The sequence below is a fragment of the Eptatretus burgeri genome, chromosome 5 (assembly GCF_056783735.1).
Source record: "Eptatretus burgeri isolate ZD-2024b chromosome 5, Ebu_testis_v1, whole genome shotgun sequence".
In the NCBI taxonomy this organism is placed as follows: domain Eukaryota; kingdom Metazoa; phylum Chordata; class Myxini; order Myxiniformes; family Myxinidae; genus Eptatretus; species Eptatretus burgeri.
In genome coordinates this window covers 15,734,516-15,753,408 of record NC_140965.1, presented here as the reverse complement: position 1 = coordinate 15,753,408, position 18,893 = coordinate 15,734,516, and the positions used below count along the sequence as shown (strand labels likewise).

The window sequence follows — 18,893 nt, the reverse complement described above, 5'->3', positions numbered from 1 at the left end:
TGTACACTGGGTAAGATATGAGGGTTATGTACACAGCTCTGTCTTGTACACTGGGTAAGATATGAGGGTCATGTACACAGCTCTGTATTGTACATGGGGTAAGAGATGAGGGTTATGTACACAGCTCTATTGTACACTGGGTAAGATATGAGGGTCATGTACACAGCTCTGTATTGTACACTGGGTAAGATATGAGGGTCATGTACACAGCTCTGTATTGTACATGGGGGTAAGATATTAGGGTCATGTGCACAGCTCTGTATTGTATACGGGGTAAGATATGAGGGTCATGTACACAGCTCTGTATTGTACACTGGGTAAGAGATGAGGGTCATGTACACAGCTCTGTATTGTACATGGGGGTAAGATATTAGGGTCATGTGCACAGCTCTGTATTGTATACGGGGTAAGAGATGAGGGTCATGTACACAGCTCTCCGTTATACACTGGGTAAGAGATGAGTGTCATGTACACAGCTCTCTGTTGTACACTGGGTAAGAGATGAGGGTCATGTACACAGCTCTGTTTTGTACACTGGGTAAAAGATGCGGGTCATGTACACGGGGTAAGAGATGAGGGTTATGTACACAGCTCTGTATTGTACACTGGGTAAGATATGATGGTCATGTACACAGCTCTGTATTGTACATGGGGTAAGAGATGAGGGTTATGTACACAGCTCTGTATTGTACACTGGGTAAGATATGATGGTCATGTACACAGCTCTGTATTGTACATGGGGTAAGAGATGAGGGTTATGTACACAGCTCTGTTTTGTACACTGGGTAAAAGATGCGGGTCATGTACACGGGGTAAGAGATGAGGGTTATGAACACAGCTCTGTACTGTACACTGGGTAAGAGATGAGGGTTATGAACACAGCTCTGTACTGTACACTGGGTAAGAGATGAGGGTCATGTACACAGCTCTGTATTGTACACTGGGGAAGAGATGAGGGTCATGTACACAGCTCTGTATTGTACACTGGGTAAGAGATGAGGGTCATGTACACAGCTCTGTATTGTACACTGGGGAAGAGATGATGATCATGTACACAGCTCTGTATTGTACACTGGGTAAGAGATGAGGGTCATGTACACAGCTCTGTATTGTACACTGGGTAAGAGATGAGGGTCATGTACACAGCTCTGTATTGTACACTGGGTAAGAGATGAGGGTCATGTACACAGCTCTGTATTGTACACGGGGTAAGAGATGAAGGTCATGTACTGTACACTGGGTGTCTTGTTGGTACACTGAGTAATATATGAGGGTCATATACACTCTCATCTGTACATGGTGTTAGACGAGCATCGAGTACACTGTCTCATCTGTACGCTCTCCCCCCCCCCCACCCCCCTTCCTATAACCCCCAAATCTTCTCTCCTCCAGATACTTTTTGTTGAAATTGAGAATTGAGGTTAAAAACAAATTCCATGCCAAACCTTTAAACCCAGAACTCTGTGTGCGGTTGGTGTGCAGCATAATGCAGAATCTTGATCATTAATTTGGACAAAATAATAATAATGATTACGTAATGTTTTCAACCTCTATTACAAAGATGATACTGGAATATCTCTGGCAGGAAGAACACTGACTTTACTCAACAGTTTCACTGGTATGTAATGGGACCCGGTGCCCAATGCCCGTGTCGGACCTGCTCCCCAACGCCTCGGTGTCCCTTCGTCCTCCTGGCCTCGTCATCAGCCGTACTCGTAATGGTATCTCCCTCAATCCGCCCAACGAGACAGTGAGGCGATGCTTGTGCACTTCAGTGTGGCTGAAATAGCAGTTCAAAAATAGGCTGAAGATGAGTGACAGCTGACTGGGTCTAGGTTTGGGGGATGTAATATGGGTTAGGGTTCATCTGTAATCCCACTTTACCTCCCTGACTGAAATTCAACCCCCACCTGACATGTCCTTTGACCTATGTTCACATAACTGACGAGGGGGCAAAATTGTTGAAATTGCTATCATAACTCGTCTTTGTCACCTGGTGATGCTGTGCCTTTCAGTATGAGGAGGGATGGGGCTGACACACTGGAACGGTGGATATTGTGGTGTGGTCATTCCACATGCTCTGACGTCCTCTTTCTACTCTTATAACAACTTCTATCCCCCTCCTCCCCCCCCCAAACTTCCCTCTTGGGTACTGGAAACTTTATTTGTAAAGTTGGGCCAAGGGTGGGGATGTTGGGTGGGGTGGAAGGTGGGCAGGCGTTCGGCCATGAGTAGGTCTTGACCGACTGGGAGACCAAATGTCAGACAGGGAGAGGGAGAGGGAAGGATGGCAGAGAAGCAAGCAGCAGCAGCTATGCGGCAGCCTGAAAGTCATGGTAGGTGGGTGAGCTGGTGCTTTGGGTAATCGATACATGTTATGGAGACTCAGTATGGCAAATGTCCTTCATTGGTGTTATTATTATTATTATTATTATGACTATTTGTAAAGATGTGGCATTTCACCTCTCTGCAGTCCACTCCATTGGATGTACCAAGCTAGTGTTCAATATTAGTCAGACATTTCAACCAATCAAAGCTCAACATATGGATGGTTTGTCAGGAATGGGTACTACTACTACTACTATGACTACAATGCCTCATTCATTCCCACATTGTGCGATCAGCCAGGGAACATTTTTAGCTCAAGTCTTTCACGAACTGGCCCACCAGTCGTGCTGTTTAACGAGAAGGTGATTTTGTAATTTGTTCGGGGTGTTGGCGGAAACTCACCTACCTTTTGCAAAAATAAAAAAGTGGGATCTGTAACATCTACCGATGACCAGTGCTGGGAGACCCTCCAGCTAAATGTCCATCTGAGGGACGGCGCACATGCGGAACACCAGAGTGACAGTTTATAACTGGGATGACATTTCAACCTAGGCAAGACAGCTTGAAGGCAAGTGTGCATACTTCTTGGGCCTAGGCCATCCTGCCAACCGCTTGGAAATATGTAGAATATGGGGGTTAAATGTTCTCACTAATGTATGTTGATTTTTATCCATGACTCAATAATGAGTTTTATTAGTTTGTGGTAGTTCTGAGTAAAATATATATATATATATATATATATATATATATATATATATATATATATATATATATATATATATATATATATATATATATATATATATATATATATATATATATATATATATATATATATATATATATATATATATATATATATATATATAGTTTGTTATTTGAATGAGAAATAGGTTAGAGTGGAGATGGTTAGTCAGAATTGATGCCTTTTTGATATTATTTGTGATTAGTTTATGGTGAAAGCAGTTGTGGTGTTCAGTAGGATTGTTGTTTCATCATCTGTTGTATTTAATGATGTAATAGTAAATGAATCTCACAAAGTTAGGATTCTCAAGGCCGATCGGATGCACCGTTCCTTTGCAACCTGTACCATTGAAGGCTCGTTGCAGCAGATTCCTCCTCCTTGCAGTCATGGAATTTCTGCTGCAGCAGCTGCGATAACGTTCACCACGTTCCAAGCATTTTACCCATATCAGGGTGTTGAAAGGATGGTGTGCTGGAAGCTGTGGCCTCTTTTTTTTTTTCTTTTCTTTTTTTTACTACCTTGAGGTGACACGTGCTGTTGACTTAATTAAAATGTTCCTGTGTCTCATTAAACTCCAAAATATGTTTGGTTGAAACGTCTGAGAGATGAACTAATCTTGCGTTTGGAATTTCAAACAGTTCCTTGTTGGGCTGCGTCTCACATGCTGCATATCATATATTGGGGGTCAGGTGGGGGAGTATTCCACTTTCTTGCTGTCTCAGAAACAACTATATATACTCTCCACAATTGAAAAAAAGACAAGAAGAAACCAAATGTGTAGAATTGATAATATAACTGTTGAAGGACTGTTCCAGCATTCATTCTGGGGCCATTTTGGCACGAGGGATGTGAAGAACACCTGATTGCAAGTTTCCACGTGACGTGATTACTTCCACCACCAAAGGTGGGCGGAGGTTATGTTTTCACCACCATCTGTTTGTCTGTCTTTGAACAGGATATCTCAAAAAGTTGTAGATGGATTCAGACAATTTGGTGGACAAGTTGTTGTTTGTGTTGCAAGACCGAAGTGATTTGATTTTGGTGAAGATCTGGGTCCGGATACAAGAATTTTTATTTTATTTTTTAAAGTGATTCACCATATTGACATGGGGTGCCAGAACCGATACATATCATATCTCAAAAGGTTGTGGACGAGTTGTGCCAAAACGTGGTGGATGAGTTGGTTCGGTGACGAGAACAAGCTGATTAGATCCAGATCGGTGGGACACAAAACGTAACCTGTTCAGCCTGGCGGAGGCATGCGCTCTACCAAGTGCCGTTCTAGTTCAGCACCTCATGCAATGATCCTTCAGCACGTGCAATCTTGCACCCTTCAGATAATCCAAAAATCACTAATTACATTCTTTAACATTTTATTACAATATCACTTCTGTTAGAAAGTGAGAGGAATCAAATCATTGGACACCTTCAAACGGTGTCTTTCATTGGCTATGTTATAAGGCTCTTTAACATTTGGATAGGAACTGTTTATGACATGTTATCAAGCCACTCTATCGAGTGCATCCTGTGGCTGCTGGTTGCATCATTGGTTGGGACACGGCTATGCTGCTGATGCAGTGTCCCCCTTACCAGTACACTGGTACTCATTTTTCCGACCTCGGAAGGATGACAGGCCGAGTCAACCTACTGGTGTATTAATTCAGTGGCCAACGGGGCTTGAACTCAGGACCCTGGGATCCCAAGCTGCCACCCTAACCACTAAGCCAACACTGGATCAACAAGAGACATGCCAAGAAGTGGACGTCCCAAAATGGTGACTCCCACTTGGACCGATGCATTCGCACAACCAATCTATGCATCCACAGCAATGAGGTGTTCGGTTTTTGTTTATTCTCTTATGGCAGAGTACATTCATTGTCTACCAACATGTCTATAACTTGGCTGATAATGACCATTTTCTTGAAAAATCTTGAAATTGTATTATCGTTAAAAACAAAATACAAAAGACTGTCGTGTTCTGGGTCCACACTAATCCTGGATCGGCTTATGTTGGCTTCTGAAGTGGAATGGCATCATGTGACGACCAATTTTATCTGCTTAGCTTATGAACAGCAATCGATTAAACCTGCAACATTGAATGTTAATGTGAAATGGGCTCTGTAGCACTTGCACAGTAAGTTTTTACTGATCGTTGCAGACATAATAATAATAAGTAGCGGGACATTCAAAGTACACCGCCCCCCATGCCAAATAAATAACAATCCTCTGGGGCGCCTTTGGCATCCGGTGATGCTGCCTTGCATCATGTGGAGTCTGAATTGGGAGGGAGCGGTGTACAATAATTGATTGACTCATTGATTAATTGCAGAATTAAAATAAATAAATAATCGTAAAATAATTAATTTCTCAATTGCCAAATTAGTATACCTAAACCACCACTGTTTCATCTGAATCTAACTTTTTGAAAATAAAGTAATTTAAAAATGAATGAATGATCAATTAATCAAGAATACCCTTTATAGCCAAATCACTTGATCACCGTCATGTCCAAATATCATCTTCCGAGCTCAAAATATGCCTGAGAAATAAAATAAATTGATTAAATCGATCATAATTAAGTAATCAATTGAGGAATAAAAATACCGTTTTTGCCAAAGCACATCTTCACTTTTGTCCCCAAATTTCAGCTTCCCAGCTCGAAGGATGGCTGAGCTATCACCCGGACAAACAAACAAGAAAGAAAGAAAATAAATACAGTGAAAACGTCATACATCTCCTGGATATAGCATTGAGAAGGAGCGGTGTGCCAGTACATTGCCCCTATGCCAAATAAATAATCCTCCAGTGCCCTGCGATGCCACCTTGTGGCACATGGAGTCAGAATTGAGAAGGAGCGGTTTGAATGATTAATTGCAAAATTAAAATAATTAATTTCTCTATCAATTGCCGAATAGCATACTTGCACCACCACCGTTTCGTCCGAATCTAACTTTTTGAAAAAAAAATCAAGTAATTAATCAAAATGAATAATTGATTAATCAAGAATACCCTTTATAGCCAAATCACTTGGTTGCTGTCATGTCCAAATATCGGCTTCCTCATTCAAAATATGCCGAAGATATTGCCGGGATGAGAAATAAAAGAAACAAGCCGGTAGGCGACATGGCTGCTCGCTCTAGATGGAAAGCTGGCCGACGCGACTAGCCAATATTCATGTACAAGCTAGCAATCAATTTAGCACAATAAATATGATTATCACAGCCCTCTTGGTTTGTGCCCAGAAACCCACCTTGTGAAATTTCAGGCATGTTTCCAAAGAGACTCCAACAAATGGCAGCCCTGGTAATTCCATTTATCTATTCGCTAAAGATTTTATTTTTTTATGATGCTGTAAGACATTCTCCTTGGGCACAAAAAAACACGTCCCTCAGAGGTATTGATTTTTTTTTTGTACAGTCCACAATAAGTGTACGATGTATGATAAAGTATTTTAGATGTTGCATGGTGTGCATAGCAACGATTCATTTTTGTGTACATGCTAGCCACAATGTACACATTTCACCCAAGTTTCATCAAAATCAGACTTTCTCTGAGAGATTCGCAATTAACCGTTTCTGAAATGTTCGACATGTACTCGCCCAAAACCTATCTCCTCCTACAAATATTTTTTGTTTGGGTTGCAAATTGGCATGAAGGGAGCTAGATAGATTGCACACAGAACTCTAAGCTTCGATTTTTTTTTCGATTTTTTTTTTCGATTTTTTTTTTTTTGACCACTTTAGAGGGCCGTTGCTATGCCGTTGCGAGGACTTGGGGTCCCACATTCGAAAGTGCACGATTCCCAGAAATATTGGTCCTACCGACCAAATTCCATTGGAATCGGTTGAGTGGTTTAGCTCCTCGGCTTGACCAAAGTTTCGTGGACAGACAGATGGAAATGTCCAGAATAAGGGTGCTCCAAGAGCAGCCAACAAACGAAGTGAAAACTGAGTACTCCGTTCATTCAGCACCTGGCAATGACGTCATGCATGGCCTGGGTATGGAATTGGGAAAGAATGGTGTATTACACTAATAATAATCTATCTATCTAATTCCAGCAATGTGTGTGTCTGTCTGTCTCTGCGACCGCCGTTTCTTGACGACTGCCGGTCCGATCTGATTGAAACTTGCCAGGAATATTGCCGGGGCCCCGCAAATGTGCCTTTTCGAGGTTTGATATCAATCGGACAAGTGGTTCCCAAGTTACGGCCATTTTACTGCTTTTTCAGTGTTGAAAAGGTGTATATATGGCAGCTGAAGGTGTCGTTCCACCTTCTCACCTTATCATGTCAATTTTTTCCCAAATTATTAATAACCAGACGATCACCGGTCCGATCGGATTCAAACTTGCCAGGTATATTGCCGGGGACCTGCTGATGTGCCTTTTCAAGGTTTGATTTCAATCGGACAAGCGGTTCTCAAGTTACGGCCATTTATCTGTCGACCAATGACAAGACACGGTGCTTTGACAACACGAATGACGTCACAATTAATGTTTATTTATTTTATTTGCACGATTGACGGTCCGATCTGATTGAAACTTGCCAGGAATATTGCTGGGGACCCGCTGATGTGCCTTTTCAAGGTTTGATATTAATCGTACAAGCGGTTCCCAAGTTACGGCCATTTATCTGTTGACCAATGACAAGACACGGTGCTATGACGTCACAATTAATGTTTATTTATTATTTTTATTTATTTTGCACGATTGACGGTCCGATCTGATTGAAACTTGCCAGGAATATTGCCGGAGACCCGCGGATGTGCCTTTTCGAGGTTTGATATTAATCGGACGAGCAGTTCCCAAGTTACGGCCATTTATCTGTCGACCAATATCTGCGAGAGGGGGGATGAGAGTGGGGGCGAGAGAGGAAGGGCGAGACTAGGGGGATAGAGAGGGGGCGGGCGAGAGAGGGCTACACATACTGGCACTCACCTACGGGCCCGCCCCTACTAGTAATAATAATAATAATGTTTGGTTTTTATGCCTCTGCTGGCAAAGTCGCTGATGGCATTATTTTTGGGTTGTCCAGATGTCCAGGCTAATTTTCTCTGCTTTCTCTGCAACCACTTATCTGATTGACACAATTTTCACCATAGGTGTGACTACTCATGTAGAATGTAATAATAGATATCATAGGTCACGTGGTATGGCAGCCATGTTGGATAAAAGGAAAAATTTTGGACCTCGATCTCCGAAACCACTCCATGGAAAAAATTGGCACATGTCAAGTACTCTCCATGGGAAACGATTGAATTTTTTTTTTGATGTCAAAGGTGGCTTTTATGATGTCATTGCATATGTGGAATGCTTTATTTGATCGGTATGAATTTTTTTGGAGGGTCATCTCGGGCTGAATTGTATCGGAGAAAATATTGATGTCATCAGTCACGTGGTTCAGCAGCCATATTGTTTTCAACATAAAAAACCTTCAAAAATCATCTTCTCCGAAAAGGCTCAAAAGATCGAGACGAAACTTCACAGATATGATCACCTATCCATGAGGAACAAAAAGTTCTCCACTTGTGATGTCACAGGTCACATGATATTGGATTGAATGAAAATCTTAAAGTAAATTTGTTTTTGAACTGACTGTAAATTTGCTTTACTAATTGACGTGAAACTGCACAACTATGATCTAATAGTCATGGAGAATATGTTTTCAATTTCAACCTCATCGGACGCATGGTCTGGCAGCCAGAGTTATTTAATATTTTGAATATCGGTCTAGGGACTTAAATGAAACTTGGTACAAGTATGTGTCGTGATGTATCTCTGAGTTCTCACTTGGGGTAGGTGGATCTGGTGTGAGGCTCTCAACTGCATTTGGTATTATTGGCCATTGGAGGGAGTAAATTGTGATGACTGGTAGAAAGGAGGAGTCATTTTGGGGAGTTGGTGAGTGTCGATTCTCCTCGCAACAAGGGAGTTGATCGTATCTGGCAGAATTAGATCAATGTAGTGATGTTGCTCAGAAAGCTGAACTTTCTTGATGCTTGGCTGTCTGCTCCATTTCGTTTCTCTTCGTCTGAAACAAAACTTGAGTCTTGTATGCTGCAGTAATTGGCGATTGCTAGTTAGTCCTGAGACTGATCCAACGAAGACAAGTTGGCTACACACCAGCAGAGTGCATTTGGGACCGTGCAATCTGTCATCGTGAATTAAAAGCCCCCTATATCATGGGAATGTAAACAATAAATATCGTCGTTTTTAATAAATGCAGGCCTACAGGTTGGTTTCATCCAATGTACAAGATTGGGAGCTGCCATAAAGCAGTCTTGCTTATCGTCGGTCTTTTGGGAAAATCATCGGTGGAAGGAACGGACATAAATTCTTACAAATTGTGAAAAATGGAGACTGCTTCTTCCATTGTCTTTCATCTTGCAAGGTTTGTGGTATGCAAATGGCAGTTTTAGCTTTTGAGCCTGAGTTTAAACCATCAGTGGTTCGGATGCTGCATTTGGCCTTGCCAGAGCATCTTCATGAGGGGGTATGCCTGCCTACCCGAGCAAACGGCGTTTTTTCCCCCCAACTAGTAGATAATCCAGATCATTTATTGGTGTCTTGAAAATCTTGTATTCTCGTGGTAATTTCTTTGTTGCTGAGGCACCACCAGCAGCTAATGGAAAGGCTTTCTTATAAAGCGAACATTGGTGGCTGAGCATGGAGGAAAATGTGCCCAATTGACCAATTAATGTTGCTACATGCTGGGCTTGTGGTGCTCCATCTACCAGGACAACCAATGGCGATTCTCCTTTTGCTCCATGGCTTTCAGTTGCTTACATTGCTGGCATTGTCGAAAGTTAATGAAGCAGGAATCTTTACTGGATGGGTGAGAAAGAAGACATAAAATGCTACCATGGTGTGAAACTACCATGAAAAGAAACTGTCATGGTGTGTTTTCTTAGCTAATCTGATGGTGCTGCACACGACAAAGGCTGCCATGGCTGTTATAACGACTGCACAGATGACGAGGATTTTTATTCTTAAGTCAGTAATCCAGTTTTAGTGTTGTAACAAGCTTTAAGGGCACTCTTTATAATAAGCTTTCCTGCACTGTTTATGACCCCATCCCTTTATTTATTTTACTTCTTTCCAATTGTAATGGAAGGTTTGGATTAAAAATGTTGCAAGTGGGATTTGAGCTTGGTACCAGATGCCCAATTGGCTATCCTGAAGAAGTGAAGCTCCATAGCCCCGATGATCCAAACGACCTTGCTGTGCTCCACCGCTAAGACCTCACTGAGCAATAAGCCCTTGCAATATTAACTGGAAATTTTACAAAATGCAAGCTCAACCCTTTACCATGGATGTTCGCAAAAAGGGTGACAAAGCCGGCTCATTTGCAAAAGTTAACAAAATGCTTAACGAATGCCAAGTTATTTGGAATAGCTTCTCAACAGGCATGAATTGTATGATAATATAGGAAAGGACTGATTGAAAATCCTTCAATCAAATAAAATGATGAACCTCAAGTAACTTACAGTTTCCGAGTCTGCACAGAGAACTATAAATGCAAATTAATAAAAACTCGTGGAAGTAACATTGTGGTCATTCTTGAACGATTACAACCTTTTTCCTTGGACCAAATTTGAAATCTAGAAGGGTTTGTAAATTGATGCATGTACAGGCTCCGCTGATGTAAGATTTGGAGCGCACTACTTATAGGTTCTCCAATGAAACTTGGCCAGATCTCGAACCTGGCCATGGCATGGGGGAGACCCCCCTCTGCTGTGCTGCTTGAGCCATGGCACCGCAGAAACCATCACTCGTGAAGCTGAGGCTGGTCCCATTGTCATCCCCGGTTTCACCTGTTTTGAGCTCTGGCCTTCGGTCAAGCCTGGCCCCAGCGTCAGCGGATGGTCTACTTGTTCACTCATCCAAGAGCACCAAGTCATATAGCTTCTCTGTACTGTTGCAACTGCACATATCTGTCATTTCCACTGTAGTACTCAGGCGGCTGCTCTCAAAGGATCCTGCTATTATTCATGCATTTATTTATCCCCCCCCCCCCTTTCAATTGGAGATGCTGCTATGATGCAACAATTTTTACTTTTGGGTTTGTCTCGAGCTATGTATTATGCGTTCATCCTTTTGGAAAATAGCAAATTTTGACAAGCTAAGTTGAGAAAGTTATTCAATTTCCTTCTTTGAGTGAGACATTGAGGGAGTGCTGGCATAAGTGATTGAGTGGTAATAATAGGAGGTAAAAGTGTGTACGAGCAATGGCTGTTGGTCATTTGGAGCCCAATGCAAAACACAATAGTGGCCCAGTGGGGGTCATCACACCAAAATACACAATTCGGTGGCTGGCTCTGCATGTCTGTGGCTGATGCATTCGGTAGTTAATTATCCGATCTCAACTAAACTTGGCAGGGGGGCAAATTGTGTTATAAGATAAAGGTTGGAGCTACTTTGTTTGACTCCCACCCCCCCCTCCCCTCGGGGTTTTGAAGATGGCGCTGACTCGTATTCTCCACCGCTTATTGTGCCACGAAAATGAAGCTGATTTTGGGTGATTTTATATATATAGTGTGTATGCATATATATATATATGCATATATATATATATATATATATATATATATATATATATATATATATATATACACATATATATATATATATATATATATATATATATATATATATATTCCCCCGCCCCCCTATCAGGTGGTGCAATATGAAATATATCACTAACCCCCTCCCCTCCTCTATATTAACTGATTTGGATTTTAATACAAACTATATTTGACTATATATACTAGATCAGAATTTTGGACTTTAATATACTTAATGGAGCACCTCGCCGTTATTGTGAGAATTTAAATTACATCAGAGGTGGCAATATATGTGAATTGTTGCTCCCAGCTTGCGGACTCTGACAGAAGAATCCATTTGGATTTTTGCTCCTCAATCCCTTCCCCATTTAAGAGGTGACCAGGGTTGGCGTCAGGAAGGACATCCGGCCATAAAAACATTGCCTCAAGAAGGGAACCATGATTGCATGGAGCCCGCAAAAAGCTAACCCCTGCTCACCAGGGAAAAATGGCTGTAAAAAGGCTTTTTTTTATTTTTTGAGTTGAGACCTTCCTTTCCCATTTGGAATCCCTTGCAGGCATGGGCAACTTACTAATGTTTTAAATAATCTTTCTAGTGTGAAATTGTCCTCACAGAGGTAGCACTATCGCTATAGATTACCCTTGGGTTGCCTGTTTTGGGTTCCATTCCCTACTCTACGTGAACTGGTGGATTGGTGTTGCATCATAGCGCCACCCCTCAAATGCAAGTTTAACGGGGTGTCTCATCTGCTCGCATTCGTTGGTGAGTGTGATTGAACAGTCTCAGAAAGACTGTTTCACAAACGTGAGGAAAGATAGATTACGAAGGGAGTCTCAGTATGGAGCGAGCTAGGATTTGGGGAAGTTAACAAGTATGAGATGATTGGAAAAATGCATTCACCCTCGAGTTGTTGGAAGAGTCGGATAATTGAGAGAGTTGAGAGCTAAAAACAGGACTGGAAGATGGGTGTCAAAATAACAGAGGCCATTGACTTGTCTTGGTAGATGATTTATTTATTCTCGTCAACCCTATGAAGGCATCACTCGTCCAGTTTTCTTTCCCAAGCAATGTGCAAATTGGCTTCATAAGGTCCATACTGTGAACATTGCAGTGAAGCGGTCAAACGAAGCACTGATTATAATTCCCTCGGCCTATAGCTTCTTTACTCATTAGTGGGCTTGTTCGAGGGAGGTAATCTGCCAAGGAAGCGTTACTTTGGAGGAGATCATAAGGCTTCCATTATGGCCTGGGTTGAGGGGAAGAGAAGCTTTAGTGCGGAATTGAACACAAGCCGGATTGTTAGGAGCAAGTGAGTGTTCAGTCAAGACTTTACTCGTTTCACACTGTCAGCTGAGAAAGTTCCACGGATAACTTTACAATTCATGTTGTAATGGTGAATAAACCATTCGGCTTGTGATAAACTCTGAATGCATTGAAATTGAATGCACCAAGCAAATTGGTTGCATGCTGCGAGGAAGTGAAGGTCGAGGTTCATTACAGTCTCGAATTTTGCAGGGGCCCATATGAGTTCTACTTCGGTCTTTAAAACCACGTGTGCTTGTTATATTGAAAGAAACCCTGACCTATATGCCCATTGGAAGCTCAAATCGAAGATTGCTTTGGAATGTCTATTCGGTCAGTTCACCATTGAAGGTTTGAAAATCCATTTCCTCTGGTATTTAAATTTAACAAATCTTGTATTGTAACTGGTATGATGCTTCTCGGAAAATAACTATTTAAACATGAACCACAAAGGAGAAAATGCGCAGATGCAGAGACAGAAGTTCCAATTTTTAATTTGAGGATAATAATAATAATTATTATTCTTTCGTATGGCAGCTTGGCTGCTGGGTAGCCATCATTTTGTTGGGGCGTGACTATGCCGTTGATGCAGTGCCCATATACTAGTGCACTGGTGCTAATTTTGCCGACCTTGGAAGGATGACCGACTGAGTCAACCCCACCTGTTGTTAATTCAGTGGACAACAGGGCTCAAACTCAGGACCCTAAGATCCCAAGTCCACCACTCAAACCACTAAGCCAAACACCAGGCTTATTTGAGGATTGTGAACAGAACAATAGGGAAGTTAAAACTGAGGGGTCCATCCTCGTTTGCCTGGTGTTGGCTTAATGGTTTGAGTGGTGGGCTTGGGATCCTAGGATCCTGAGTTCAAATCCCCTTCGGTTGTTAAATTAATACCAGGTGGGGTTGACTCTGCCCATCATTCTTCCAAGGTCAGCAAAATGAGTGCCAGCTTGCTGGGATGATTGAGCCATTTGAGTATCCTTTGTCGGAGTGATGACCTGTCCAGGATTGTGCCCAACAGCCAAGGATACTGCCTAGGTAGCACCAACACTCTGCACAGAGTATGGTCTTGATGGATGGATGGATGGATGGATGGTTCATCCTCTGTTGCCGGTGCATGCTGATGGAGCTACGGTTTGAAAAGTTCATGGATTCAATGTGATACGGTCTCTTTTCAGACCTTGTTCTGGACAATAGGTGACTTTCTGAGCACCATGACCGGTGCAGTGAGGATGCTCTCCCAGACCGCCTATCAATGCAGTCCCCAGCAGTCCTTGTTCTGCAGTCTGACCACCTGTACTTGTCTCGTACAGTTACCTCGAACCACCAATTAATGAAACGGAAGACCAACACGAAACTCGAAGAAGTAAAGACCAAAGATGGAGTCGTCAGGAGGAACCTGGATAGGATTCCGGTTTCAGCCACGACTCCACAACCCTCAAACCTATCCAAGTGCAGTCAAGTGAGCCTTACGGGAAAAAATCTGCAAGAATTCATTTCTTCTTCGAGAGATAATAGCAAGGAATAGAGTAGAAGAGATGCAAGAATTGGTGAAGAAATCCATCCATGCATCCATTGGGACCATACTCTGTACAAAGCTTTGGTGCTGCCAAAACAGTCTCTTGGGTGATTGGACACAATCCTGGATGGGTCACCACTCTGACACAGGACACTCAAACAGTTCAATAATCCCAGCAAGCTGTTACTCATTTTGCCGACCTCCGAAGGATGACTGGCTGAGTCAACCCCACCTGGTATTAATTGAATGGCTGAGCAGGATTTGAACTCAGGACCCTACGATCCCAAGCCCACCACCCTCACTATTAAGCCAACACCAGGCATACACCACTATACCACCATCGCACGACATTGAATAAAGAGAATTGGGAGAGGGGGGGGGGATTGGAAAGAAGTGTGAAAGATGCGATGTCGAACAAAGATGTCAGGAAGAACCCGGACAGATAGATTTCAGCAGTTGCTCCACAGGCTCAAACACAGCAACAGGTACAAGCTACCAGAGGTCCCATGAAGCAAGAAGAACAACAACCCATCTCACTCGACCAAATGTTGTTTTTTTTCTCTCCAATGAGATGTTTCTGAGTTTTTCTGCAAATCTCTTTATCCTGTCGTGGTTGTTGCCATCCTCTGAAGCTTGATTCAATGAGAAACTTTATCCCATCATCTTGTTCTCAAGGGTAGATGGAATGCAAGTTGTTCATGATATCTATGTGCAGAGCTAGGTTGTGAGCCTGGAAAGTGCACTTTGAGTCTAAAACAAAGTAAACCTTCCAATGGGGGAACAAAAATAACACAAAAATACTCTCTCGAGTCCAGGTCTTGATGAGTTCTTGTTCAGGTGAGCCAAAGAGACCTCATTTCCGTTAAATGTCTGCTGGATAAACGGGTTTGCATAATTTCCCAATAACCCAGACTCGACTGTTTTTGGGAAGATGATGCACGACAATTTGTCTTTGTCCAATCGTCCAAGTGTTTTGTTTTTTTTGTCCAAGGCAACGTATGGATAAATGCACCTAAATTTGCGCTTTGAGATGACATGAATAATTTGTTCTGGAACATTCTGCAATGCTTCATCTGTCCGATTCAAAACACCTCTGCAGGACTGTAGTCGATGCCGATCCACACTAAAATGTCCTTATCCCATCATTCCGAAGGTAATTGTAGGGCGCCAGAACCCTGGCGATGGCTTTGTTAACTGCACCAAGACTGAGATTGATAAACTCTCACCGCATCCACATCTCAATTTGGTTAATTTGAAGAATCCCAATGATTCCCTACGATTCCCTTGAAACCTTCATTGTGCCTGCTTCATAATGACCCCTATATTAACACCATCCTCTCTTTATATTTTTTTTCTTCTATGCTCTTTCTTTGTCCCCCACATCGCTTATTTGGCTTTCAATGTCACCGTGATCCCAGGATGCGTCATAATGCTTCACCTCATTCTTTCTATCAGTTCAGACTTTTCTAATATAAATCGGCCTTCTTGAAATGCTGTTGGTGATTACTCACTCCAGACTTGTATTATTATTTTAGAGCTCGTTTTGATCGGCCAAACTGCCTTTATAAACATGCCTCATCCCAATGATCCCACTGACCACTGGTTTGTTGTACGTGATGCCCACTTCATGATGTTTGCCTAAAACAGTATATATGCAACACGCAATGTTTGGAGGTGAAGCATGACGTTGTACGAGCGTGTGGAACAGGTGAGTTTGTGTACAACAGATGGACACCATGCGAGTTCAGGTAAGCTGCTGTGCATGATGCCATGGCAAGTTGATTGCAAAATCTCAGCTTTCAGATGAGAGATGGTGAAGACTAGCCAGGTGCCCGTGATAGACATGGACAAACTCTCATGAGCTGGATTGATGAATGATCATCCTTGGATGGTTGTGAATGTCGTGGCTTCTCCGAAAACCTCTTTCCGTGAGAAGCATTGCTTGAGATATCGTATTTGTCATGCTTTGAATAAGTGTGTTATTCCTCATGCTGGCCTAGTCTTTAGTTTTCCTTTTTTCGTTTTTTAACCACAAAGCCACAGGCGCCTGGCTGCCTGGTTTTTACTTCTGATGGATGGTTCTTCATCCAGCATCAAGCTGTCTGACAAACTGCGTCCCACTTTTCCCTTTCCGTGCTGGAAAATGTTTTTGCAGACTCTGTGGAAATGTGGTGAAATGCATTAAGTGGTGTTTGTGCCAGGGGGAGGGGGGATGGATGGGGAATCTTCGGATTTACATACACCTGGGAAGGTGGGTAGGTTAGTGTTAATGTGTGTAATATATATATATATATATATATATATATATATATATATATATATATATATATATATATATATATATATATATATATATATATATAATAAAGCCCACCTACATCTCTCACCTGGATATATTGACTGATTTTGACATTTGCCCGTGGTACATGCTTGGGAGCCTCATTGCTATGCATTGCTGTCACTGATTCGTCAATAAGCGATGAAACCGGTCCGGTAGCTGAGGGGGTGTGTACCATTGGGATTCTCATGTATGTACTATGTGTGAACGTCTTTATAGCTGTGGAGGATCTCCAGGAAGTGTTTGAAACAGCAAAGCGTTTACCTTGTGCAGGCCTTCTTTGGTTGCCTTACGCTGCTTCTTTGGCTGAAGGAGTGTGGGAGGGGTCAATTATTTATATATATATATATATATATATATATATATATATATATATATATATATATATATATATATATATATATATATATATATATATATATATATATATATACATATATATATATATATATATATATATATAGTTGAGGCTTATTGAAGAGCTAGAACTATTGTTACAAATCTGGTGGCCATGAGCATTCAACATTCAGGTCCACATTGCTCAGTTATTTCGATAAGTAAATGTGGATAGATAGCTCCCTTTCCCCTATGTCTAATGGGGATTAAGTGTACATGTGCTGCGAAGTTATTTTATAGATAAGATTCTTACACTTATGACAACGCCAACAACAACAACACTGCTCAAGGCATTGTCCATGCTGTCCATGCTGTCCACGCTGTTCGCACGCTCACGAAGCGTTTTGTTCTGGCCTGGTGCCAAATGAGGGTATACGTCATTTTTCAGCCAATGGGCAGAGAGTGGGCTCCAAGAGAAGCAAAGCCTCTTCGGGGGGGGGGGGGGACTCGAGATGCCCCGACACGCCCCCTGACCAATCATGGAGAGACGACGGATTTCCCTGGTGAATGTCGTGTGCGGAGGGGTGAGATGCCGCCCCCCACGGGAGGGAGGAAAGAAATAGACGGGATGGCGCGGTTAGCTGGTTCTTCTGGTCTCGTCCTGTCGCTGGCATCTTGCCTCACCTTGTTGCTGGCTCTGGTCTCGTCGCATGCCAGAGGAGCGTGCGGGAGCCCGACGCTGCCCTCCGTACCCGGTGCTTGCAGCGGCATCGAGTTGCGGGTTCGAGTCCCGCCGATCTAGGATGTCAAAGACCGCACGAGGCAGGAAGGTCCGAGATAGCTCTGGTTCCCAGCTCATCTGCCCTCGAGCTGGGAACCTTCAATAAAGGCCGTGGCCATCACTTTTTTGGGGGGTATTTGTGTGTGTGTCTGTGGGCTCGTCTATAAGTAGGAATTGTTAAGTGCTCTTCACTTGTACATGATTGCATTGCTTAGTCAGTTTAACTCTGCTCTTTCTGTGTTCCCCTTCCCCCCCTATTGTAATTAAATATCCCCTGTTAAATGTATCAGCTCGTTTCTGTGTTTTCTTCATTGGTTAAGCATTCATCCCCCTGGGAAATAGGTGTGCACAAGGTTACAGGTGCCATGGTGAGCACCCATGGATCTTACAATTTACACAAAAATTCAAGATGGTTCACATCAGAACATCAAAGATCCCACTTACACCGACATGAGATGCAAGGCTCAGGAGGCATTGGTGATATCCAGTGGTTGTTGTATATGGTGATATCCGGTGCGTGTTGGTGGATTAAAAAGGCCGTTGCTGCCATAGTTGTGCATTTGGACCGACGGGACCTCGGTAACCATCCGCTTGGGTTACGCACGGGTCGAGCACGGTAACGGCTCGTCCCGTTCGAGCTCCGTCGAGGGTGTGAATTCCTTGGTAGCTCGCCGCGTGGGCCTCTAGGTATTTTGAAGTTTGGCAAATTACCCTGTCCCACGTGGTTGAATTATTGATTATTCACGGTCCTGTAAGGGACCCGTACCTTCGAAGTTATCGGAAAGGTACGATCTAGATTGCGGGTGTTCGGTGGAGCCGACTCTACTGCTCCATCGAGCGGTCGTTGCTCGTCACCGAACCTCAGCCCCACAACACTATTACACTAAACCAATCAGGACAAAACGAACAGCAGAGTTGAAAGCCAAGATGGAGGGAGACTTGTACAAACAATGGGTGAGGAGCAGAAGAGGATGTAT

General features: G+C 42.7%; 1 protein-coding gene and 1 long non-coding RNA gene across 4 annotated transcripts in view; one reads left to right on the top strand and one right to left on the bottom strand.

Moving 5' to 3' along the window:
* Window positions 1-1,777, bottom strand: part of LOC147025916 (uncharacterized) — a 46,599-nt gene extending 44,822 nt beyond the window's left edge. Inside the window, exon 1 of the long non-coding RNA XR_015058054.1 lies at window positions 1,658-1,777. This is a non-coding gene — a long non-coding RNA (uncharacterized LOC147025916). The remainder of the gene's footprint in view (window positions 1-1,657) is intronic.
* The window catches only part of LOC147025914 (tetraspanin-4-like), a 151,944-nt gene that overhangs the window by 45,056 nt on the left and 87,995 nt on the right, over window positions 1-18,893 (top strand). Inside the window, exon 1 of one of the 3 annotated variants that reach the window (XM_085880815.1) lies at window positions 2,188-2,336. The exons of 1 other annotated variant lie outside the window; for it this stretch is intronic. In XM_085880815.1, the coding sequence (XP_085736941.1) occupies window positions 2,288-2,336 (49 nt within the window). In that variant the 5' untranslated portion in view covers window positions 2,188-2,287. Of the gene's footprint in view, window positions 1-2,187; window positions 2,337-18,893 lie in introns of those variants that run through there. One more of the 3 variants, XM_085880817.1, reaches the window with a different exon arrangement.